The sequence below is a fragment of the Prionailurus viverrinus genome, chromosome D2 (genome assembly GCF_022837055.1).
Source record: "Prionailurus viverrinus isolate Anna chromosome D2, UM_Priviv_1.0, whole genome shotgun sequence".
Taxonomy (NCBI): domain Eukaryota; kingdom Metazoa; phylum Chordata; class Mammalia; order Carnivora; family Felidae; genus Prionailurus; species Prionailurus viverrinus.
Window position 1 is genome coordinate 22,527,910 of NC_062571.1, and position 26,095 is coordinate 22,554,004.

General features: G+C 38.1%; 1 protein-coding gene across 5 annotated transcripts in view; it reads right to left on the reverse strand.

Moving 5' to 3' along the window:
- ANK3 (ankyrin 3) overlaps positions 1–26,095 on the reverse strand; it is a 332,342-nt gene that overhangs the window by 201,306 nt on the left and 104,941 nt on the right. For all 5 annotated transcript variants that reach the window (XM_047825329.1, XM_047825328.1, XM_047825332.1 and 2 more), the window contains exons 2-7: positions 24,583–24,684; positions 24,078–24,176; positions 23,766–23,864; positions 15,225–15,323; positions 9,552–9,737; positions 7,610–7,708 (exon numbers count right to left, since the gene is read on the reverse strand). In XM_047825329.1, the coding sequence (XP_047681285.1) occupies positions 7,610–7,708; positions 9,552–9,737; positions 15,225–15,323; positions 23,766–23,864; positions 24,078–24,176; positions 24,583–24,684 (684 nt within the window). The remainder of the gene's footprint in view (positions 1–7,609; positions 7,709–9,551; positions 9,738–15,224; positions 15,324–23,765; positions 23,865–24,077; positions 24,177–24,582; positions 24,685–26,095) is intronic.

The following is a 26,095-nucleotide window of genomic DNA, read 5'->3' on the forward strand; positions in this document are numbered from 1 at the left end:
AGAAGATGAGAGAGAGGGGGAGAGAGAATTCCAAGCAGGCTCCATGCTCTCAGCACAGAGCCTGATGTGGGGCTCGATCCCAAGAACATGAGATCATGACCTGAGCCGAAATCAAGAGTCAGACGCTTAACCCACTGAGCCACCCAGGCACCTCTATTGCATTTCATCTGAAAAACAAATTGTATAATGCAGGTAAAATATAGTAAAAAATATATTTGCATTGGAACCTGTATCCAATCCAAAGTAGAGTCTCCAGAAGTGCCACAGCCCTGTTAAGCCGTTTCAAGAGTCACACTCTTACTGGCATGATGCTCCCTGCTTCTCTGTGTAGTAGCCGATGTCTTTTCTAGTGCCCTCTGGTGGGGGCTTGACTGGGACTTGACAGTCCAGAACCTGAGGCCCTGTTCAAAACACTCTTAATTGAACAAAGCTTGGCAGCAGCCTTGGGTGACTAGTCCTTTATTCTAGCCTTGTCTTCCAAGGTCATCTACACTGTCGAATAACGAGTCTTCCTGCTGCTCAAATAAACCTACCCCTTGGCACCTGACATTCAATCTGTGGCTTTGGTACACTTGCTTAGAACCTCGCTATTAGAATCCTATGGATTCTGCATCTCCCTTAATGCGGCTGATGTCAGTTTGGGAAGCAGCTCCCTCAAGTCAGGTGAGGTTCAGCCTGAAATTCTAAGACAGGAGAGGATTGGAGCTTGAGGAAAGTGGGTTTCGATAGGGCCTGCCTGCCCAGGAGTAGTGGACATGGATGCCTGAATGTTACTTGTTCATTCAATCTTGAATTCAATCAATAGATATTGAGTCCTTCCCAGTACTAAGTGCTGGACCCTACCCTAAGGATTCCAAAATGTGTAATAATACACAGGTCTGTCTTTGAGGAATTCAAAGTCTTGTAAGTGCAGCAAAAAGGACATGGGAGTTGTATTTCATTACATCCCTACTTCAGCCTGTATAGGATTGAGATAATACATGTCAAATGCTTAACAAAGAGCTGAAACTTAGTAAATATTCAATAAATTATAACTATTTTGAAAATCATTATTCCTGTAAATTTCACCTATAGAAGAAAGGAAGAAAATGAACATCTACTGAGTCCTTATTCTATAACAAGCAGAGTCCCACATGTCTTCACATTGTAGCCCTCTGGCTGAGTGGGATGCAGCTGTATGCCAAAGTACCGTTTCATCAAAGGCAGATAAAGGGCTGTCAGGCAGGAGAAAAGAAAAAAGGAAAAAAAAAGGTCCTGCCCTCTTATAGTACAATGAGTAATGGTTCTCCGAAATAAAATGCCTACCTCTCCTAAAAAATCGACATGGCAAGAAATAGGTTCTCTGTTGCGGAGTCCTTCACTGAAGACTGAAAAGATTAACTTCATGGTAAAGTGACTGTCACAGAGCTCAGCACCTGGGGAGTACTGAGGAAGAGGATATTTACCAGGTGAGATGAGAATATCACAGGGCAGGAGCTCGAGAGAGGGTGAATGAGGCATCTTAGCCTTCAAGGGGCTTAGTGAACTCATAAGCAGAGTGTGCCAGACATTACCACACACATGAAAGAACAGGCAACACCCACTGTGACAGCGAGAGCACACAGTGTGATGAACACATACAGTGGTGTGACGGGGGGGGGAGCAGCTTATTTTAGGGGGTCAGAGAATGCATATTTGAGGAACAGGATACAAGCACCCTCTACACAGATTTAAAAACTGAGGTTTTTAGAAGTGAAGTAACCATGTGGTAAAATCTAGTGACTGGGAACCTCTCTTGAGATTTATCTTGATTTCCAGTACATCTGAAATTCTCATAGCATGAGTTGGGAAGAAATCACTACATTAAAGCTTCTAGTAATTAAAAAAAATTTTTTTAATGTTTACTTATTTTTGAGAGAGAGAGTAACAGCACATGAGTGCGGGAGGGGCAGAGAGAGAGAGAGAGGGAGACCCAGAATCTGAAGCAGGCTCCAGGTTCTGAGCTGTCAGCACAGAGCCTCGAACTCACAAACCATGAGATCATGACCTGAGCCGAAGTTGGACACTCAACTGACTGAGCCACCCAGGCACACCAAAGCTTCTAGTAATTTTTATTTCTCTTTTGCAAAAACATTTCGATTTTATATTTGGTGGTGATGTGGTAGTTTCTAGTTTCATAATGAGAAAGGCAAAATATTCCTTTGGAGCAAAAAGGGCAAGTCCATCAGAGTAAAATTGCTCTGCAGAACTATTTAAGGGATCATTTTCCTTGGGTGAGGGAGCTACATTTAGAGATAATTATGATATTGATGGGAAGGAAGACCTGAGACTAATGGTATCTCAGCTTTGTTCTAAAGAACTTTTTGTGCTGATGGAAAGAAATATCTTTTGTGTTAATACACAAAATACACTAGTTACTGGCTATAGGTGGCTATTGAGCACCTGAAATGTGGTTACTGAGAATGAGAAATAGAATTTTGAATTGAACCTAATTTAAATTAAAGTTAGTCCCCACTAGATAATGGCTGCTGAGTTAAAATGGTCTAGGAAACATAACCATGTTTGCTCTTATTGGGTCCAGAGACTAGGTGAAGGGGCTTGGAATCTGGCTAAGAGAGACACAATAAAAGGGGTTTCACTAGTGGGAAGCAGGATAGTCTGCAACACAGTGGCCTCTGGGGCTCAGACAGGTGGTACCTAGAGGTACCCTGGAGACTGGGTCATAAAGCCAGTGGACTTTGGGGGCACTGTTGTCCAGAACCAGTCCTTCAGCTTTGCTTCTGTCATCTGAATACCCTTCATCACGCTATGTTTTTGGAAAAGTCATGTTTGTTATTATAGCCTAGACTCAGTTGTGCTTTGGGAAATTAAGAGAGAGACTGTCTTATATGGTTTAGCACTTTGGGGCCTAACCAAATTAATAGACTAAGGGCAGTAGGTTTCTGAAGTCTGAGTCTCTAAATCTAGTCCATAATTGAAGCCCTTTAATGTTTGCTAGACTGAATTTAATTTAGAAAGGAAACCTCCAGATAATGTTTATCCACGGCATTGCTTTGCTCATACACATGCTGAATCATGTTGACCACGTATGTGGGCAGGTTGTAAGTCTGACACTTTTATTTTTCCACCAGTAGGTTTAGCAGTTCACCTATCTAAAATAACCTTTCTTTTTTAAAAATGTTTATTTATTTATTTTTGAGAGAGAGAGAGAGAGAGAGAGAGACAAAGAGAGAGCACAAGGGGGCAGGGAGGGACAGAGAGAGAGAGAGAGAGAGAGAGAGAGAGAGAGAGAATTCAAAGCAGGGTCCAGGCTCTGAGCTGTCAGAACACAGCCCAATGCAGGGCTTGGAAACCCACAAACATCAGATCATCACCTGAGCCAAAGTCAGACGCTTAACTGACCAAGCCACCCAGGCATCCCTAACTGAGTTCTGAATATGACCCAGCACCTCCAAAAATCTTGTTCAAAGGATCTAATATTTGAGAAAGGCAGTCCAATGGACATGCTAAGTCATCATTCATCTGTGACACACATGCCAAGTTCTAATCACACACAATTAGAACATCATCAAGCTGAGTACCTGGCCCACAGCCTCCCTCCCACAACCTCCTGGGGCCGGGTGCCTTCACGGACAAAGATTTAGCATCAATACGCAGGATGGGGCAATCAGAATTGAGTCTTTTGAAATGTGGTGATTAAAGGTATTTTCAACTATGAAACTCACTGTTCTTAATAGAGGATAAAAAATCATATTTACTTCATATACACACAAAATTGTCTCTATAGATAACTGTAAGACTTCTTCTGTCAAAAAATGAAAATTATATAATCTTAGCTCCTCTTTCCACTACATATATCAAAGCCCTACACCTAAATTTGTCCTCTGGTTATATTTGCTGGTTCATTCCAGCTGCTTGGTAACATTTACTTTTTCTGTTTCATCCTCAGATGGCTTAATTTGTATGTAATTAATTTGCAAACCACCTGAAATCCTTTTGGAAACAAATGAGGTACAGCACTGAAACACATAAATCCCTAATTCTTTCCAGAGATCAAACCCAAAAAGTACTAAATAGCAAGACCAATATAAGGATATTTTATTCAATTGCCTTTCCAAAATGGGGAGTTGGATAATCATTTACAGGCGAAAAGTCAATGACATGAGTGAACATTAAGTTGGGTGGTCGATTATATTTGATGAAAAAAACTCTTAGCAAAATAAATAAGTAAGTAAGTAAGTAAATAAATAAATAAATAAATAAATAAAGTATAAATATATCTCCTTCAGTCAATAAAAGGAACTTTGCGGTCATCCACATAGTAATTTGGCCTTCAGTTAGTCCAGTGCAAAATGCTTTACTGGAATGATAATCAGTAGCAACTCTGGTGTGTCTTAGTTACATTCTCTTCCCCCAAGAGAGTTAGAATAATTTGCTAAGAGAGCAGGGGTCATGCTTAAATTCTGACAGTGTCAATGCCATGTTAGCAGACTCAATTCAGGGAGTGAAGAACACTGGAGCTGCATTGCCATGTTCAGCAGCTACTCTATTAACTCCCTGCAGTGGACCCATGGGGCTGACCAGGTCTTCATGGATAATCCAGAAGGAAATATTGAAGATGTCACACAAGGTATCTTACATACAAATAGCAAAATTATAATGCAAAATCAAAACTGACATCATAAAAATCAAAGACAGGTGTAGTAAACAGGTGAGTGTGCTATAAATCGGTTAATGTTAATTGCAACTCCAAGGTACACATTCGCCACTGGTTAGGATCTGCTTTATTGCTGCATAAATTAGCCAGCCCTGCAGAGAAGCATAGAGAACAATCTGTTCTGCTGTGTATTCCCTTTAGCTACACCGTGTTTGTTTCGGCCTCGTGTCTGCTTTGGAAATGCACATCTACCGCATGCAGGAAATTGATTCCAGGGTGCTGTCCTTGGTCTTATTCCTCAGCTCTCTTTGCTAACAGGCAGCCATTGTCTAGGTCACGTCCTCAGCCCACAAAGAACTACAAGACTCCATCTGCCTTTCTTCAATGATCCGTCACAGCCAGCTAACAGATATCACAGCCCCCTAAGACAAGGGCTGCTGTTGTTTTGAAATTTACCTCCAACCATCTAATCAATACCTCGTTCGAACCGGGTTCCTGAGGCATATGATTTACGGTCATGATTTACAGCTAGCTTTTAGCAAGCAGGGCTTAATGACCCTTCCTTTATTGTTCTGACCAGGTAAAATCTGTTCCCCCTCTGTGTTCCACAGTATCTTACTTTCCAGCTGCTGTTTCTGCTACATCCCTGAAGGACTGGGACTCAGAAAGATACGGCTGAGGCTGGCCAGGGAGAGGCCTTGGTACCAAAGTGCAGATGCTGGATTACTAGGCAGTAGAATTACTAGAGATCTGGAACCTCAAATGGGTTTCTTTAAGCTGTCTGTGAAGACTAATTCTTCTCCAACCTCCTAAAGCAAGTCATCAATCACCAACCAGAGGGGAGCCTCAAGTGTTGGGGTGTAAGCAACCACACGGGCCTCCTACAAAGTACAATCCAATTAAAGCACAGCTTTCAGCTCAGAGTGTGGGCAGGCCTTGTTAATTAGGGATGACTGGAGAAAATGCCTTTGTAAATCAGAAAACACTCTGAATTTTAACATATTTTATACATAAGTGCAATGTGGTTATTTTAAATCACAGGCAAGGTTAAGGAAGTGGGTCTGAGATCTCCATTGATCTTTAATCAATAAATTAGCATTCATTTGTGATTACCACGTTCAGTGTTTTAAGGTAAGTGGATGCTTTGGAATTGCTTGAAGGAGTCCAAAAATACTGTAATTTGTCCTCTTAAATTCCTTAAACATTGCCCCAACTTCAGCATCAGGAAATTTCTGAACAATGGCACAAAGACAAACTTCAAACACTACCCTGACATAAATTTTCCAAATGTCCTAATTAGAAGATGTGATTTAATGAGGTTTTCATTATACTGTATATTACAGAAATAAAACCAGAAGAATGCATCTTCAAGACAAGAACTTCAGTTTTAACACTGACATGCCCTATTGATGCTGGACTTAAAGAGGTGCTTCACTTTGTCCTTCAAAATGTCAAATTAGGTTTCAGCCCAGCCATGTCAGTGAATCCCAAGGATACACTTAATGCAGTAAGAACAGAGCTCTGCAGTGACGTGGACTGACTGGCACTCTTGAGTCATTAAAACCGATAAAGGCTTATAGCAAGCTGATGACAATAGTGTGGGAAATAGCTTTTATATTAGTACAATCTGAGTTCTTATTAATTTTTATAGAACTAATGAATTATAAGAAGATAAGGAAAAATGAACCCCTACAGTCACCTACAGGAGACACAATACTGGTGTGGTTAGGAGCTTTGGGGCTGAAATCCTGCCTTTCCTAATTTGCTGGCTCTGGGATCCTGGACCAGCTGCTTCTTATTGCTAAGTTTTGGTTTCCTCTTCTGTAAAACAGGGATAAATAACAGTTTTTGAATAAGTGACATTTGAAAAATGCTTAGCCTGGCATCCGCCACATGGTAGTGACTTCAAAGATCATATTACTTCCACAGCTATTGGGAATGAATGCTAGTTTCGGTATACGCCCTCTCTCCAGTGTCGTCTAATCCCATTTTCTCCTCATGTGTAAGGTTTTAGCAAAAACACTACTTCACATGCTATGTTTGAAATCCCAGTGCTGATGCTGTCGTCGACAATGTGTCGGGTACTGTGCCAAGTGCTTTACATACACTCTCTTTTAATCCCCACAGTGACCCAGTGAGGGAGTGGTGATATTATTGTGTTATGATTTAACTTCATAATTCAGATCATTTCATCTTATAATTGAGGAAACTGATGGGATACAGAGAGAAAAGTTAAAGCCAAAATTGGAACCCGGGGAGTCTGGATCTTCCCCTATCCTGCTTCCTATTTCATTTCTACTGCTGCTGCTGAGGTTTCTTATGCTCGGACCTAGCATTGGACTGGTGTTTACGCTCAGAGCAGTACTGGTGTGGATATCCCAGTTTCCATCCGGTGGTGCACACGATACTGTAACTCCTTTCTCCAGGGATAAGAACTTACTCAGGGTACAGAACCTTGTTACTCATTATGAAAGTCTGTAGGAGACAGAGGATAAAAGCAAAAGATGGTCTCTAGCTTTTGGGTTCTGAAGTTTAGGTCTCATCCAGATATTCCACCATATTCCCATCTGCAAGGTCAAGACCCTGATACCTAAAGCATGATGAGCGCCATCTGACTTATTTCTAATGGTCTTGGAAATTTCTACTTGGGGAAGGGTTTGTACTTTCCCAGTACATGGGAAACAGTCATGATTCCTTGAATTGTGTCTTCTACATGTTCGGTTATATATGTATCCTCCCCACCCCCATTTCCCATGATCTTGGCTTATTTTTTCTGTTAGGAAATAGGTGTGCCTATATCAAAGCAAGAAAACACAGCAGGAAAAGTAGAAAACCACAGCTCTCACTGTGGGTGGACAGGGGTAGACAGGACCCCTGGAGGTCATCTGTCTCAGTCCCCTCCTCATGCTGGGAACAGAGGGCTCAGAATTGTTTCCCATACTTTCAGGGCAGGTCATACTGCAATGCTCTTACCCTTGCCGTGAAGTCCACAGCAGCCGCTCGGTTTAACAGCAACGTGGCTACATTGATATTCCCATAGTGAGCAGCTATGTGGAGAGGAGTGAAGCCACTCTGTAAAGAAAACATAGCAGGCATTCAATGGACTCTTGCCGGCCCCTTGTCTGACACGCGAAAACCATAACCCTGCCCAAAGAAAAAGGAGGAAGCAAAATATGCTAAGGTCCACATTCCATTCTGTACTAGGTTTCTTTCAGTTAGTGCCAATTGTTCACAGGGTTTCAAATAAACGCCAAACTCATAGGCAGAGGAATAGCCAGGAAGGAACCAAGGGTGCAGACTGAATAATTTTAGTAGTCCAGTAGCAGAACTATACAGAAGCCAACGTTTCAAAAAGTCAAAACAGGAATGACAAGAAAAATCTATAGCTTATAGAAAGTTTGATTAGTACTGCTGTTTTATTATCAAAGATAGAATTGTCCATTGAAACTCTTTGTCAAAATTCAATTTGTTTAATATATTTAATATAGAGCAAATGCCAATTTCAATGATAAAACCAATTTGGGGGGAGGTCACTACAATTGGTCTTGTATAATGGGTGATTCCATTTTATAAAGAATCCACAAGTTGGTCTCTTTATTAGTAAATGCCTATTCAATAACACATGTTTCTAGCTTATCCATTCCAAGGTCATTTTACTTCCTTAAAAAATGCTAAAACATGCAGCGATTCCCTTAGTCCCCAAAGATTGAAACCTTATAGGAACTAGATGCATTTCTAAGTTGTTAGCAAGCTTCTTAGCCATGCTAGCTATCTGACTGAGTCTTGTGGGAAGGGGTGGGAGATAGATATTGCTACCATTCAGAGGTAACCTTCATTTTGCTGACACCACTGAGGGTAAGTGTCATGCAGAACTCTGAAGAATCAGTCCTGGATGAGTAGAATGACAGGGTTGTCTGCAGCTTCAGGTATAGCTGATAAGCATCTAAAGCGTCAAAACTCTTCATCTCACACAACTCTATTGCAATGCCCTTAAGTCTCAAGGATTCCTCATCCTTCCCTTCCAACACCAGGTTCAGCTGCAGAAAGCCCTGGTAATCAAACTACTATCTTCTCTGGCACATGCTACTTTGGGGGGCAGGGGTGGAAAGCAGGTATCTAGCCTACAGAAGGCGATGCAAAGAAGGAGGGAAAGAAATGAGGCAGCAGCACTAAGTGATGGGGAAATGATGATGCAGATACAGATTCTATGTATATGTTTATATATATATATATACCTCTGTTGTTCTATTCACCACCATCTAGGTTAACACATTTGGAAGCAAAGAGGAGGAAAAAATGAACGGTTAGTTCACTGTCAGTGACATGGACGGCAGCAAGCTCATGACAGCTAAGTAATGAGGATGAAAGCAATGATGGGAACACAAGAGGCACAGAAAGAAAGCTAGACCGAATGAAGGGCTACACAATGGCCCCTTCCAAATGCCACATTTCCTTCACAGAGACTGTCAGGGAGTACATGTCAAGGCCATGAGAATTTTCGTCCGGGACTCTGGCTGCCAGCATGCTCTCCACAACCCATCAATACTCAGTGCATTGCCTCTCATCTTAGATACCAACCAAAGGTTTATTTGTGCACATCGTTGTTAGCGTTTTCTAATCTTCCACCCTGGTGTTTGAGCTGACATGTTAAATACGTTAAAAATATATGGTAAAAGGAAGGAAACTGACAAGGGCATACTAATTAATGCCTGAGGTGGCCTCCCTGTTAGCATGCATCAGGTGGTGTCCACAGTTATTACCTCCTAGCTTTAGGTGCTTGGACACGTATTTTTATTACTCCCCATGAAGTTCAGTGTTTGGGGCAAGCTTGCCAAAAGGGAGACCAGGCATTCTTACAGTGTGGGTGCCTGACACAGGAGAGTGGCATGACCAGCTCACCTCCTTCGTGCCTCACCTTTGACTCCACGTCTGCATTGTTGTCATTCTGCAGCAGCAGGGCTGCGGCTTTCGTGTCGTCTTTTCGGGCAGCGATGTGAAGAGCTGGAAGACGCACTTTTCCTTTAGTGTCATTTTCTAACAGCAGAGAAACTACTTGATCATGACCTTGTTGCAAAGCTACTGCCAATGGTGTGAAGCCATCCTGCAAATAAATGGATGGGTCAAGAAGGATGCCTGTGGATCTGTTCTTTCTGATTAATAAATAAGAATGCGACCATGTGACCAATTTTTGTTTAGGTTGTTAAAGCTAGCATATTCAAGTAGGCAGACATGTGAAAGACACATTTATATTTATATTTATATTTATATTTTATATTATATATATTTATCTTATTTATATTTATACTGATTTATATTTACCAAAGCATACAATGATAAGAAATTTATAAAAAGTTTATGGGTTTTCTTCTGTTAAAAAGTGATATACATTAACTGGGTAAGTTTTGAAAATACATAAAAGTACCACATAAAGAGGAAAAAGATACCATAATTTCAATATCCAGAAAATAACCACAGTGAAAACAATAATATTTCAGGTTAAATCCAAGCAAAATTTTCAAAGGATCTTATTTAAATAAGATATACAAATTTCCACTGATATATAAATTTTTTTTTAATTTTTCATATTTGAGAGAGACAGTGTGTGAGTGGGGGAGGGGCAGAGAGAGAGGGAGACAGAATCCAAAGCAGGCTCCAAGCTCTGAGCTGTCAACACAGAGCCCGATGTGGGGCTCGAACTCATGAGCTGTGAGATCATGACCTGAGCTGAAGCTGGACACTTAACAGACTGACTCACCCAGGTGCCCCCCACTGATATTTTAAAGCTGGGGGATATGCCTGTCTGGTTCATCAGTGTACCTTGTTGCCTAGCATTTATCTGGTGGTCAATCTAAACATGTTAATTAATGAATCGTTGCAATTGCTGTTTTAGGAAAGGTCTTTATGAAAAATTCTTGACTTCTCTGACCAACCAAGGGAGAATACACAGGGATCAGGCACAATCTGACTAGGATAAATTCAGATATACACTCCTGTATATTTTGAGTCTTCCTGTTGATGTCCCTGGGACCTGACAAAGAAAAGGCAGCTACAGATTTTACCGTGGTTAAGTAATTTGTGGATGGTCTAGTATTGCTGACTGCAGAATAAACAGCACAGAGTAGACAATCCTAAGACTGGCTTACAAATTTGAATTCTGCAATGCTTTTATTATTAGACACTCAAAAGAACATTAATCAATTATTTTTACTAGAGAACTGGCGAATTACTTATTTCACTTGGCTCATGATATTGTATATCAGTAGCCCTGGTGCTACACGTAGAGGACTACTCCAATGGAACGGTATTTGGAAGGGAGAAAAGAAAATCTAGTTACTTGTATACTAATGTCTTGTCTTCCTAAACCACCACTTCATCATTCTTTTCCTTGATGAACAACCAGATAAGGGCTCCTACCACTTATTTGACTGAATGCACATCATTGTGTTTCTTTTTAAGGATGTGCAAAATATTGGCCCCAATACCAGGCTCTTCTCATATAAATCCTTTCCTGTAGTCTCCGTATTAGCTGTGGATGTGCAAATTATTTCTGCTCCAGCTCCTATACTCATGCTATGACCCTCACCCTGAAATGTCCTCCTCCTTGCTCTACATATACAAATTCTATCCATTCTTCATGCTTCGAGATCCAGCTGAAGTTCCATCTGCCCCTTTCAACTTTTCCAAGAAGACTCAAACGAGGGAAAGGATGATCATTAATGTGTCTAGAAGGACTGTCCCTGTAGCCTTAAGAAAGACAAGAAAGCTGAATACAACAAAGACATCCCCAAAAGAATATCACAGATTTACACTTAAGGACATAAAGTTTAGAATGTAATTTAATGTTATGAGAAAACCAATATACATAACTGTGTAAATATATGACATCATTTTTGTAAAGATAACATGTACCAAAAGGTCTTAGTGAATAAACAAAGTGTTTACTCTAGGGAAAATTAACAGTGGCTCTTTTTGCTTTTTGCTTTTTGCTATACTTTCTCACTTACATAATCTATTACTTTTGCAAAGCAAAAGAAAAAAACATTTTTAAAGGATAGAATGGCAAAAGGAACATTGTGTATTAAGAGGGAACATGGGGCACCTTGGTGGCTCAGTTGGTTAAACAGCTGACTCTTGATTTCATCTCAGGTCGTGATTTTGTGGTCATGGGACAGGCTTTGTGTGGGTGTGAAGCCTGCTTGAGATTCTCTCACTCCCTCTCCCTCTGCCCCTCCCCACCAAAAAAGAGTGAATGTGGTGGCACCTCCCTTTTAAAACCTGGACAAAATACATCAAAAAAATTAAAAAAATTAAAAAAAGGGGGCATCTGGGTGGCTCAGTTGGTTAAGCATCTGACTTCAGCTCAGGTCATGATCTCATCACTAGTGAGTTCAAGCCCTGCATTGGGTTCTCTGCTGACAGCTCAGAGCCTGGAGCCTGCTTCGAATTCTGCCTCCCTCTTTCTCTGCCCCTCCCCTGTCATGCTCTGTCTCTGTCTCTCTCCCTCTCAAAACTAAACATTAAAAAAAAAATTATTTAAACCTGGACAAAATCTAAAGGGTAAAAATGACAGCCCATTTATGGTTCTGAATCATAAGTAAATGGCTACATTTCTGCTAATATGAACTTCTAAACCCACAAGGCCTATACATAAAGAAAACGACTTTGCACCAGAAAATTAACTGCAACTGATACCATCAGCACCCCTAAGAATGTGCTTCCCGCAATAAGCCAGTTAAAAACACAAAGATACCAGTTCTAAGGTGTCAATAGCTAAAATTAGCAGCTCCAGATTTTGGTTGCAAACCTAGTTTAAACAGTTTGGTTCACTCTGTGCAGTTATTCTTAAAAAAAAAAATACAAGCCAAAAGAAAATATTACAGAAGCTCCAAGAGAAACTTCATTGCCTTGGGGAGTATCTGGCATGCAATAGGTGCTTAATAATTATTTGTGGGGTAAATGAACAAATACATTTACCTCATGTTTCAGAATCTTAATTAGCAAAAGAAGGAAGATGTATATGGAAAAGAGGGGATATGCAGTACACAGTTAATACAGAAAAGGGTTTGTTTGTTTTTTTAAGATTTTTATTTTTTTAAATCATCTCCACACCCAGTGTGGGGCTTCAACTCACAACCCTAGGATCAATAGTCATATGCTCCACAGACTGAGCCAGCCAGGCACCCCAGGAAAGGTTTTAAAAACCATAATCAGGGGTGCCTGGATGGCTCAGTCGGTTAAGCATTTGACTTTGGCTCAGGTCATGATCTCATGGTTCGTGGGTTCGAGCCCCACATCTGACAGCTCAGAGCCTGGAGCCTGCTTCAGATTCTGTGTCTCCCTCTCTCTCTCTGCCCCTCCCCTGCTCACACTCTGTCTCTTAAAAATAAATAAACATTAAAAAAAATTAAAAACCATAATCATGCCAAAGACTTAGCAGTAAGTTGGACTTAATGCTTGCTGCTAAAGGAGAGATACTTGGTGATCTGTATATCACAGTCTAAAACTGCCTGTCCTTCACAGGCAAAAAAAAAGTACTATGAAATCACTTTCATTAGAATATTTATATTATTTAGTATTTTTATTCAAAAATGGGAGTGGGTTTTTCTCTTATCCAACAAGTAGGCATTGCTCTACGCCTACCAAATGTAGTTTCTTTTTTTTTTTTTATAAACCAGTAGTTCTTACCTGCCTTTAAGAGTACTATTATAAAAACAATACATCTCATGATAAAAATCCTCAACAGTATGGAAGGATATAAAGTGAAAAGTAAATCTCCCTCCTACTGCTCAGAATAAACCACTGAGAACAATATACCATGGAAATTTTCTTCTATCAGTGCATATTGTCTTGCCTCACTTCTGATAATTCCAAATAGCATGTTATTGTGTGAGTATAGCAACATTATGAAACAGGCTTCCTACTGGTGCATATTTAGTTTTTTTCCAGTTTTTAAAAAATTGTTCTAATTCTGTTGGTGAACCTCTCATATACCATTTTGGCATCTCCTTCTAATACATCTGGAATGTAAATTCTTAGAAGTGGAATTATAAAAAGGTACGTAAATACTAATTTTTGACAGTTACTGCTAAATGTTCTGCAAAAGTGTTGCAACCAATGGTCAACTTCACCAATACTGTGGGAAAGTTCCAATTTCTTCTACTCTCCAAATTCTTTTCTTTATCTCCCGGGCAAAAGACTGGGTCTAATTTTTTAACTGATTAATAAATTAATATTTCTTTGACTATCAGTGAGGATGGGATATTTTCATACATTTATGGTCATTTGTATTTCTTTTTGTGCAAACTGCCTCTTCATTTATTTAGAGGTTTCCCCAGAAGGCATGATCTCAAAAGCTGGGTGAGGTTATATGCAATTCCTCTATTGCTACCTTTATTGTGCCATTTGGAAAGCACATCAGAATGTAAGAGGAACCCTATTCTGACAGGGATAACTCTGCATCTGTTTTTATGATTTTGTTAAAAATAAAGAATACCCAAATGTTGATCTTTTAATATTAGCAATAGATTTTTTTTTTAATTTGAGAGATATATAGAGAGAAAAAGCATGAAAGGAGGACAGGGGCAGAGGGAGAGAGACAGAATCTTAAGCAGTCTCCATACTCAGTGTGGAGCCCCATGCGGGGCTCAATCCCACCACCCTGGGATCATGACTTGAGCCGAAACCAAGAGTTGGATGCTCAACTGACTGAGCCACCAGGTGCCCTAGCAATAGATTTCTAGTGATACGCTTTACCAGGAATCATAATCTTCCATCCAGTTTAGTTTAAAAAATAAACTGTATTACTTAAGATAGTCCCGCTGACTTAAATAGCTTTTTATTTAAAAATAACTCTTCTATTCAAGACCGCAAAATTTTCTTCAATACTATGTTAATCTAACACTTAAAACGTAATAGTTTTGTTGAAAAGTGTGAATTAAATCCAGTTAATTTTAGAAATACATAAATTCAATTATTATAACTACACTAACTTATATTTGGAACAAACAGATTTCAAACTTGTCTTATTACAAACATATTTCAAAACAGTGGTTGCCTGTGAGGCAAAATTATAAGAAACAGAAAAGTGTTCTAAAACAAATATGTAAATAGTAAATAGCTCAATTATAAGATAGAGCCAGGCATTTAAGAGCAGAAAGGATATCTATGCAATGAAGATTCCTTAAAGACGAAGAATAGACTTTCTAGTGTATTTCATAAACATTTAAGAATCCCCACATTGGGGCGCCTGGGTGGCTCAGTCGGTTAAGCGGCCAACTTCGGCTCAGGTCATGATCTCGCGGTCCATGGGTTCGAGCCCCGTGTTGGGCTCTGTGCTGACAGCTCAGAGCCTGGAGCCTGTTTCAGATTCTGTGTCTCCCTCTTTCTCTGACCCTCCCCTGTTCATGCTCTCTTCTGTCTCAAAAATAAATATTAAAAAAAAATTTAAAAAAAAATAAGGAATCCCCACATTAATATATGACTATAATTGAAACACTAGTGGGACAAATTCTCCATGTTACAACTCCAGGCCTACAAAATGCCCTGTAAACATGGGAACTTACCCACAGAAAGAACCAATATATCTTACCTCTGTGGCTAGGCTCTGGCTTGCACCATTGTCAAGAAGAAACTTGACAACTTCCAGGTGGTTTTCCTGGGCTGCCATATACAATGGCGTGAAACCATTCTGCAAAAGAAGAAATAAAATGTTTATTTATGGATTTATGGGGCCAATCTAGTTTTCTACCATACTGGTATTTTTTGTTTCAGAAAATGCTCATGTATAATAAGTTTAAGAATACTTTAATGTGGATATTCATATTCATTAGAAAGCCTAAACATGATAGTTTAAGCAGAATTTATAAGTGTAATTCAAAGTACTTTATAACATAACACTTATAATTTGTAACTTGGGTATAGTTTATAATTAATGGTGTGTGTATAATTCATACCAATAGATCCACTTTAGATAAATAAGTACATTTGTTTAATCATCAACCTCTTAATGAGTGCCTACAATGAGCAAAGGATTTTCCTAGATGATGTAAGGATTTGAAGAAAAATACATTTGGTCAATGTCCCAGTGAACTTTTTCCCCACACAATAATTAGCTATTTCATATAAAAGGTGTAATACTTTAAAATTAAATTGAGAGTCTAAAATAGTTCACAATTTGGAAGGAATTTATATTACTTTCAAATAGCTTCAAAGTTGCTACAAATGGGATGACTTGGAGCAAAGGTATACTTCAATTTCAAAACAGAATTCAATTAGTAGTCTACGTTTTGGTAAGTTTCCTTCCTTGCATTGTTTTGCAAAGCCATAGTATTTTCATGTTCAGAATACACACACACACACACACACACACACACACACACACACACACTCTATATGTGTATTTATGTTTGTCTGAAATGTGGCCACTGCCAAAGAATCTGGATTAAAGTAAATGAATGTGTACATTGCATCTTAAGCTTTTGACTAAAAATATGTTGCATATGTGTGCTTGTTTTCTAGAATAATTTATTTCATATTTATGAAATATTTGAATATTTCATCTATGTAATATTTCAAAATCTTATTGCCAAATACATACACCAAAACATATTTTTCAAATGATAACATTTTCTTTGAATGCATTTTTCAGAATACAGTTCTGTTTAATTGTATGTTCTGGAAATTTTATTGTATTCATTATGCAATTACAAGGAATATAGGTAAATATATTCCAAATAAAATGTACCAAATATTACTCAAACTTTTATACTTCAAAAGGTTTAGGTTCATTGTTATAAATATCAGTGACTATATGACTACCTTACTTATCTATAATTCAGCCTCTGGTGACACCACTCTTTTGGCTTTTAGCTAAAAATTTAAAAGTAACTTAAAAAGATCCTTGAGCAGGGCACCTGGGTGGCTCAGTCAGTTAAGTGTCCGACTTTGGCTCAGGTCATGTTCTCACAGTTTGTGAGTTCCAGCCCCACATCATGCTCACTGCTGTTGGGCACAGAGCCCACTTCAGATCCTCTGACCCCCTTTCTCTGTCCATCCCCCCATCAGAAACAAAATAAAACATTAAAAATTAAAAAAAAAGATCCTCAAGCAGATAAAAGTGATGTCACATAACAAATCTACCATAGTGTATATACTTTATTCATCAGAGAGCTCATCTATTCTACTTACTCTATTTTACATATAATTATAACATGCTAGGTTATCTGGTTGCCAAGCTCAAAATTAGAGACATGAGATTAGAGGCTAGAGAATATGACAAAGCATTCAAGCTTCTTCCCTTTAAATTACATCACTGAAGTTCACTGCTATCCTGTTCTCTCATGAAAGGTTTGATCAACATTAAATGTGGAATAATTGCAACAAAATGTGTGTGTCCATATGTGTGTGTGTGCGTGTGCATACAGGCAGGTATGTGTGTATGTGCCTGGTGTGTTTTGTCTTTGTCACTCTTCCCATAGATTTGAGGGAAACTGAGAGGTACTTTAGGATTACCCTTATATTGCCGATTATTTTTTTATTTTCTTATTTGACCAAGATGGAAGATTACTTAATTCTTGGTTGAGTTAATATTCCTTAAAAAAACAGAAAAAAACAACAGAAAATATTAAGAAAGAAGAAAAAGGTAAAAACTAGGGGGATTTTTGTTATAGCTCAGTGAACTACTGAGTGTCTTTCCTCACCAGCTGAAATTTCCAGATGGAAGGTCCAGTTTTTAGGAGTAAAGTTCTTTTTTTTTTTTTAATTTTTTTTCCCAACGTTTATTTATTTTTGGGACAGAGAGAGACAGAGCATGAACGGGGGAGGGGCAGAGAGAGAGGGAGACACAGAATCGGAAACAGGCTCCAGGCTCTGAGCCATCAGCTCAGAGCCCGACGCGGGGCTCGAACTCACGGACCGCGAGATCGTGACCTGGCTGAAGTCGGACGCTTAACCGACTGCGCCACCCAGGCGCCCCAGGAGTAAAGTTCTTAAGAAAAATTTTGAAAATAGATGTTATTCTCTCAAACATAAATATCAACAATTTATGTCAGTGGATTCTCTCAACTTCAGGGCAGAGGTTTGCTGTCGTTCAAGGTTACCTAAGGAACACTGGTCTGCATACAAATATCCGGCTTCTGGCCTGATGTACGTAGACAGTTCTTGAGTTTATCTTCCAGAACCAAACGTTTCATGAGCCAGGAAGATAATCCAAAACCAGGTACTGAGGTTTAAGGGATGTTGGAGCTTACAGACCTGGAGCTTTCAAAGAGTGATTCTTAACAAGCATGACTTTTAAATCATTCCACATGCCCTTCTCACAAGAACAGAAATTGAACTGTGTAGAACTGTGATCACTCAAAAATCATATGTAGATAAGAGTCACAGTAAGATTGAGCCCTATAATTAATCATTTCCCACAGTTGCTTCTCCTCTTTTTTTTTTTTTTTTTTTTTTGTTAGTGTTTGCCATTCTATTGCCATTACCTGAAAGCTGGTCATTTTCTGAATGGTCACATTCTTTCACATTTTTTCAGTTTTATATATATTTTTTAAAATATAATTTACATATCATAAAACTCACCCATTTGAAGTGTAAAATTTAGTGGGGCAACCATCCCCACTATCTAATTCCAGAACATTTTCATCACCCCAAAAAGGAATTCTGTACTATTAGTATTCACTCCCCATTGACCCCTCCCCATGCCCTCTGGCAAACACTAATCTGCTTTCTGTCTCTATGGATTTGCCTGTTCTGAACACTTCATATAAATGGAATCACACAATATATGGCATTGAATGGGGATGAATGGTCTCATTTTACTTCTGTGGTTCATATTGATAAAATGTTTTTGGTGTTTTTGTTTTTTCCTCCATAATGGACATTTCCATTTTATAGTGGAAATTTGAGTGTTTCTTTATTTTGTTTTGCTTTAGTTTTGGTCAGCAAGCATCTGTCTCTTCTAGCAATGTCACTCCTATTTTCTTTAGGGCACTACCTCTTCCCTGAAATGTAGGTAGTGCCTGTCTTGGTTGGACTTTAAGACAATTTAGCCTGAACTTCTTCAACCACAGAGTAGGCACAGGATATCTTCTGTTTTCTCTTCCAGGTCTACTCTCTATTTTTCTTAATTCTATTTTCTGCCAAATCCCCCCTCCCCCCTCTCAAATGATCTGTAAAAACTATTATTGAAGGGCAACTTTACTGTTTAGCTTCTGGTTACTCCCACCCTAACTCTCTGGTTACCAAAGCTTTCCAAAAAGCTCCTTTAGCTTTCTATTTGATGTGTTCCCCAAATAATTTCAATAAATTCCCATTTTTGTTCAAGTTAGTTTCTGTTGTTTTAATCCCAAAAATCCCAATACAAATTTTTAAAATCAAGAAAGGATCAACATGGCATGAGAATACATGTACACCATCTAGTTATGGTTCTAGGGAGTAATTATAAGCATCCTTTGGAAAGACTGAATGAAAATATGATCATTACACTCTCATACAAAGAGGCTTAAGGCACAAGGATTCCAATGTGTTGTCAATGGACAACCTACAGCTGAAATGATTTTTTGTAAAATAGCACCTACATTGGGAAAATGGTCAGATTTCAGAAAGAATATTATTTTTCTTTTAAGATAAAAAAGTACACCACTGTTTTTTTTTTTAATTAATTTCCTAACTTAGGAAATTTCCAAAACAAAGAGCTGGCCAAAAGGGAACATATGGGTGCCTAATTTGCATTTTTTTTTCTGTAGCAACAATAGACTCAATTTTCAAAAGGCAGAACAGTTCAAGATTGAGAAGGTATGCTCGTTGATACCTGATTTGATGCATTATCTTCAGTACCTTCGGCTCAGAACATTTATTGTGATATTATCATAAGCATTCAAATATACAGACCTACAACTTTATAGACCATGCTGAGGCATGCTGCCTAATATCTACCCAAAGAAAATAAAATAGAAAGTAAGGGCTTAAATTTTATCCATGAACTTTTTTTATCCATCCTAGGTTTCTACAGCCAGCCGGTGTACCTTATGAAGTGTTGCTCTGAATTAAAATGTTTATAAGGGCATGGTGATAAATTTGCACTGATTTACAGGTGATACTGATTTTTGTGAATGTAGGTTAGATTACCGGTGTGCTATAAGGTCAAAGGTCAGAGAGGCTTTATCTGGACCACACCTATTTTCTGACTTCCTCAAGACCTGACCTCCTCACCGAAGGAAAACATTTAAAAACACAAAAAGACCAAGGAGGCACTGGTTTAATCGAAAGGTCTTGTCCTTTCTGAAAAGGAACACGGAAACCTAGTCAGAAGTTACCTGTTTCACCCTGGGGTGCAGATGGGTGGGGATGGGCAGATGGGGGTTGGGGTGGGAAGAGGTTTTCCAGTTTGTCCTTCCATGCATTTTGATGGTAGAACCATGTGAATATATCACCTATTCATAACTTAAATAAATACAATGTAAAAATTTTTAAAAACACCCCCACCAAATACCTGCAAAAGGTCTTGTCTTTGCTAATACCACTATGAAAACTTGTCCACTTAGAATACTTTGATAGTTATGATAAAATATTATTTGAAACAGACCTTGCTTCTTTATGAACACGGTGCCTTATATTACAGAATAAAGAGAGAAGGAGAAAAGAGTGAGGGATGTCATTTGGTGTGGTAATTTGAGAGTTTACACTTGCAAACACTAGTAATCATTGTTGCTGTATTTAGTACAAAGTATTATGGACTTAATCATAGTAGAGTTCTTTATAATCACAATTTAATTATTCAACCCAATTTCTTTCTCAGGGTAGGCCTAAATCATTTCTGGAATGTTAAGTAAGATAAGAAAGAGTTAACTAACTTAGTAAGATGTGACATCAAGGCAATGACAAGAATTAAAGTGACATCTAAAAATTCTTAGTTTACAGACCCTCAGTTTATAAGATCAGAACTTGTTGTTGCCCAATTTCACTTTTATTTTCAAGATAAGGAGAACTTTTATACACAAGGAAGGTGAGGGGGACTCTCTTTATACTATTTATTGTTGGCTACTAAATATTACCTATTTGGTTAAAATTTCACTTAGGGATGTGGTCTTTCTTGAATATTAACATTCCTGCGATGTTTTCTGTGCTGACACCTAAATGGAATTTGATCTCAGTTGTCCTTTGTAAGAGTTCCTATTGAAGTACTCCCACCAGAAATTATCATGGAAAACCCATTTGCTGCATGACCATCTCATTACTTATTCTGTCCACGGAATGGCACAGCTCGGAAGGCACACGGGGACAGGTGTCCAAATGAAGGCACCATGCTTGACTGTGAACTGTGGGGCAGGGCACGCCAAGCACAGCTGTAAGGAACAAGAAATTCCATGGGCTCTATTCTTCTCATTTGTCATCAGCAGGGAATGTGTATCAATTGAAATCAAATCTGGCTAGGATTTGATTTCAACTGCAGAGTCTCTCATTGTCAAGGAGGTTTAAAAAAACTCTGGGTGCTCTAAAGAACAGTCAAGAATATGCACATTGGTTAAAAGGAGGAGGTTTATGTCTTCTTCTGTGGGGGGAGAAAGGAAATGAAAAAATGGATTAAAGAGTTCTCTCACTCTCTCAGAGCTTAACATTAGTTATTTTCCAGTAAAAAGTTATAGGGACGTTTGAAAAAATGTTTTAAAAGCATGGTGCTTTGCTTATGGTCAGTTGTTCTGCATCTCTTTCAAAATATTTTACTTGTCAATATTCAATTTTATAACATTCCTTTCTGGAAAAGCATCATTGGTCCAAGTAAACCTTCATAGGGAATCAGAATAAAGAGGCATAGACCATGGATCAAAGGTCCAACCACAAGCAACTAGAAAAAAAAAATAGATCAGATATACATGAAAGCACATGTTTGGAAGTGCCACACAGTTGTTTTTCCATGACACTGATATTTAACAGCATCGGAACCATGTTACTAACCATGGAGGGTGTCACTGCAATTCTGTGGACCCATGAAATATAGGAGGATCATGTTATCCAAAGATAATCAGTACTGAAAAAGGCTGAGGAAATCAAGTACACTTAAAATGAAAAAAGTTAGTTTGAGACTTTATTGTAAAAGACAAAACTAGAAACTGTAAAAGCAAGTTTAGGAGTTAAGCAAATATTGGCTATAACTGGATGCATGTACAAGTTCTCACAATGAACAAAGCCTAAATCAAATAGGATTCCGTGGAAAAAAAAGGGTAATTTTTCCAACAAAATTATATGGTAGCTTGATGTCCTTCACTTTTTATTTTCACTGCTTAAGTAAAAATACAGTCTTTTTGCAAATGTATTTTGCAAACCAAAGACCTCACCTAATTTTTGGGGGGGAGGGTAATTTAATCTTTGATTAAATCATTAAACCATTTGATTTCAACTCATTCTCACTTGAAACACTTATCAGAGAATCATCCTAATTCTTCACACATTGCCAGAAAAAAACACAACCCACAGCTGTGCAGCCAGTGTTCCCCCATGCCATCCCCCTAACTTCATGCAATCCTTTTTCTTGCAAAACTTGCTGTTTTGTTCCATAATCAATTTGTTCAATATCCAACCTCCTGGAGTTCACACTTACACATAAGGGTAGATGAAAGCATCCAACTAGAAGGAACGTTTGAGCAAGGGCCAGTTTTAAAAATGGTCAGGTCCTTAGTGAATATTTCTGTGTTATGATGATGTTTGCTTTTCTATACAATCTTATTTCTGTGGGAACTCAAATAATGAAAATTTTGAATTATGAGGACCAATTTTTAAACCTATTTTAAAGTATTTTTTTTTAGACTGAAAGTCTACCAAACAGTAATATACTTGTGTTCTTTTTAGAAATTCATGCAAGACTCAGCACACAGGAGGACCTACTAAATAAATTATTAGTGTATATCCAATACAAAGAATCTGGAATTTTTAGTTTAGGAAATTTTAAAGTTTATTCTGTGTGTTTTTTTATTTTAATCTGTTTCACAGAACAACAAGGAGGCCTTAGTTACTAAACAGGAATTAAGCAGTGTCTTCCCATTTTCAGCTATATAAAGCACTGAGATATTATGAACTATTAAGAGCATTTCCTCACTTACAGGAACTCTCATTTCCTTTGTAAGTTAATAAATACTGAGGCTGGACCTAAGCTAGCATGATAAAATAGTTAAAAGACCCTACATTACAAATATTCCCTAAATATTTGTGTCTATGACTACCAGTCATACAGTTTCATAAATGGATAACTTTTTAATTTTTTATTATTTTTTAATTTAAATTTTAGTTACTTAACATACAGTGCAATTTGGTTTCAGGAGTAGAAATCAGTGATTCATCACTTACATATAACAGTGCTTATCCTTAGTACCCATCACCCATTTACCCCCACTCACCTCCCTCCATCAACCCACAGTTTGTTCTCTATTGTTAAGAGTCTCTTATAGTTTGTTTTTCTCTCTTCTCTTTTCCCTCACCTTCCCACATATTCATCTGTTTGTTTCTTAAATTCCAGACATGAGTGAAATCATATGGTATCTGTCTTTCCCTGATTGACTTATTTCACTTAGCAAATACATTCTAGCTCCATCCATGTTTTTGCAAATGGCAAGTTTCATTCCTTTTGATGGCTGAGAAATATTCCGTTGTAAATATATACCACATCTTCTTTATCTGTTCATCAGTTGATGGACATTTGGGCTCTCTCCATAGTTTAGTTATTGCTGATAATGCTGCTATAAACATTGGGGTGCATGTACCCCTTCAAATCTGTATTTTTGTACCCTTTAGGTAAATACTTAATAGTGCAATTGCTGGATCATAGGGTAGTTCTAGTTTTAGTTTTTCTGAGGAACCTCCATACTGTTCTCCAGAGTGGCTTCACCAGTTTGCATTACCACCAACAGTGCAAGAGGGTTCCCCTTTCTAGATGGATGACTTTTAAAAATCTCTCTCACATAAATATATTGCAAATGAGGATATATATGAATTTAAATAATCTGCAACAACATAACTGTTCATTGAATATAACTCTTAGGAATTATATTCTCAGAGGATACATATGCCAAGCAAGGACTTGACCCAAACATTTATAAATTATAACAAAATTTATTGGCAATAGAGTTGGTAGGTTTACCTGAGATTGTGCATTGACATTAGCTCCATTTGTGACCAAGACTTTTACCACCTCTGCTTGCCCAGCCAAAGATGCTATATGCAAGGCTGTGTTTCCTTTCTGTAAAATGAAAAGATACATCACTCACCCTCTTTATCTCTTTGTTTCAACATTTTATAAAATATGGAATCCTTCTATGTTTCTAAGTTCCCCAAAGAGAACATGGTTGGTTGATAAGTATCTCATGAGAAGCTTGCCCTGATTCTTATCAAAGGCTGAATCCTTACTGAATCTGTCAATTGACATAAAAACCATTAAATATGTGATACTGACCTTTGTAGCTGCATCCACATTGGCTTCTCTCTGTAGCAGTTCAGAAACAACTTCTACATGGCCTTCTTTAGAAGCAAGATGGAGCGCGTTCAACCCATTCTGATTAAGAATGAAGGGAAAACTTTACATAGCAGGTTGAGAAGAGAGCAGCAAACAGTCTACTTAGAACTCTGAAGATAACATCCCACCAACAATCACTTGTATGTGTGCAGTACAGAATCTTGAATTAGGAATAAAGGTACTTGAAAATTAGGCAGGTTGTTCTAGTATCATTTTTTACTAAATTTTAAGAATTCTTAAAGAATGCATACCTACATGTGTGAATGCCCCTTTAACAAAGCAGAGTAATTTGAAAATCTGACTGATGATATTTAGCCAGAAAAAAGAAAAAAGGCAAGAAAGAGAAAGTCTTGGTAACAACTAAGGAAAGATTCAAGGAGTTTATAGTCTGGATTTTTAAAAATTTTAACTAGAAAATTAAACAGCAACAAAAACCACAACTAACCTGATTGCAAATGTTTATGTCAACCCCATTTTTTATGTAGTCAAGGGCCTTTTCAAGGTGTCCAGCTCGAGCTGCTCTTAAGTAACTTGCATTGGCATCAGACTAAAAGAAAAAAGAAAAACATTTTGATGAAATGAAACTCATATACATGTTAGAGCAATTCAGCTTATAGTCCAAACTAAAAAGATTTTTAAAGTCGATATTTTTAAATTGAACTATTGTATTTCTAACATGAAAATACTCTAAAAAGTCTTTGTGAAATCACCAGGAAAAGGATAAATTCTTGAAAAGTTAGTTTCAAGTATACAAAGTTACCCTTTGTGTGATGTCATAACTGAGAAAATTTCCCATAATATGTAGGTGCCTTCAATCAACATACAATTCCTAGGGACTAAAGAGAAATCCTATAACTTCCTGGTGGTTTCATTATGAAAATCTCATTATTCTATTTTACAGAAATTTAACATCTATTCCATTCTTTCATATTTAACTGTCCCCACCAATTTTTCAATTCATAAGTTCACAAATATGTTTAATGTTATTATACTAGTTTAACAGGAATTTGTAGGATGTTCTCTTGGATTTTCCCACAGCACAAAGCCATGTGTTAGAACATAGAATGTTTCTGAAAAGCATTTATAAATTTCTGTACAAATTGTGAAGAGTACTTTCCATATATTTTCAAGCAAGCTAAGGCTACCACCTAAGAAAACTCTATTAGGAACATTAGCAAGAGCAAATAAATAAATACATATAAACTGGAAAGCAACAAAAACCAAATCTGTAATGCATTCACCAAAAGCTTACAACTCTGCCTTTCTGCTAAACACTAGTACTTCTGATTGTGGGGTTGAAACCACCTATGCCAGTGAACCTTTAATGGAAAGAAGACAGGGAGATGAAAGAATTCAAAGTTGGGTCTGCACAACTTGTAAAGGAGTCTTGCTCAGTGTAGAACAACATAGAAGCAGGTTTTCCTGAAAGGGTAGCCAAAAACACCTCATCATTGGTTATCAATGCCATCATGTGGGGGTATGGCTGAAATAACAGAGGAAATTGTCTTCTTTCAGCCATTTGGCAAATACCTTCAAAGCCCCTGTTCACAGGCCACCTCATCTGGAAAGCCTTCCCAGACCTCCCAGTCAGAGATTAATTGCTTGGTGCTCACAAAGCATGAATTTTGTTGACTCCTCTGGGTATTTCTCACACAGCATAATAGTTTTGGTATACCTGTCCTTCTTCCTCTCTAAATTGTAAGTCCCTTAAGAATAAGCAGAGGTAGCCTTGATCAAGGGGTAGGCATACAGAAGCTGACAAGATGCCAATCTTTGAGGAGTGCTACTTCATCCTTGGAAATGTAATTGTGATAAAGGAAATTCCATTCTCAGAAGAGTCTTTGGTTCTGGGGTGGGTCAACTTAGTTAGGATTTGATTTGCTCAGGTCTTCAAAGGATAGACCACTATTTCTATGTGTTCCGCCCTCCTCATTTATAGCAGTACACCTCTCCCTGAA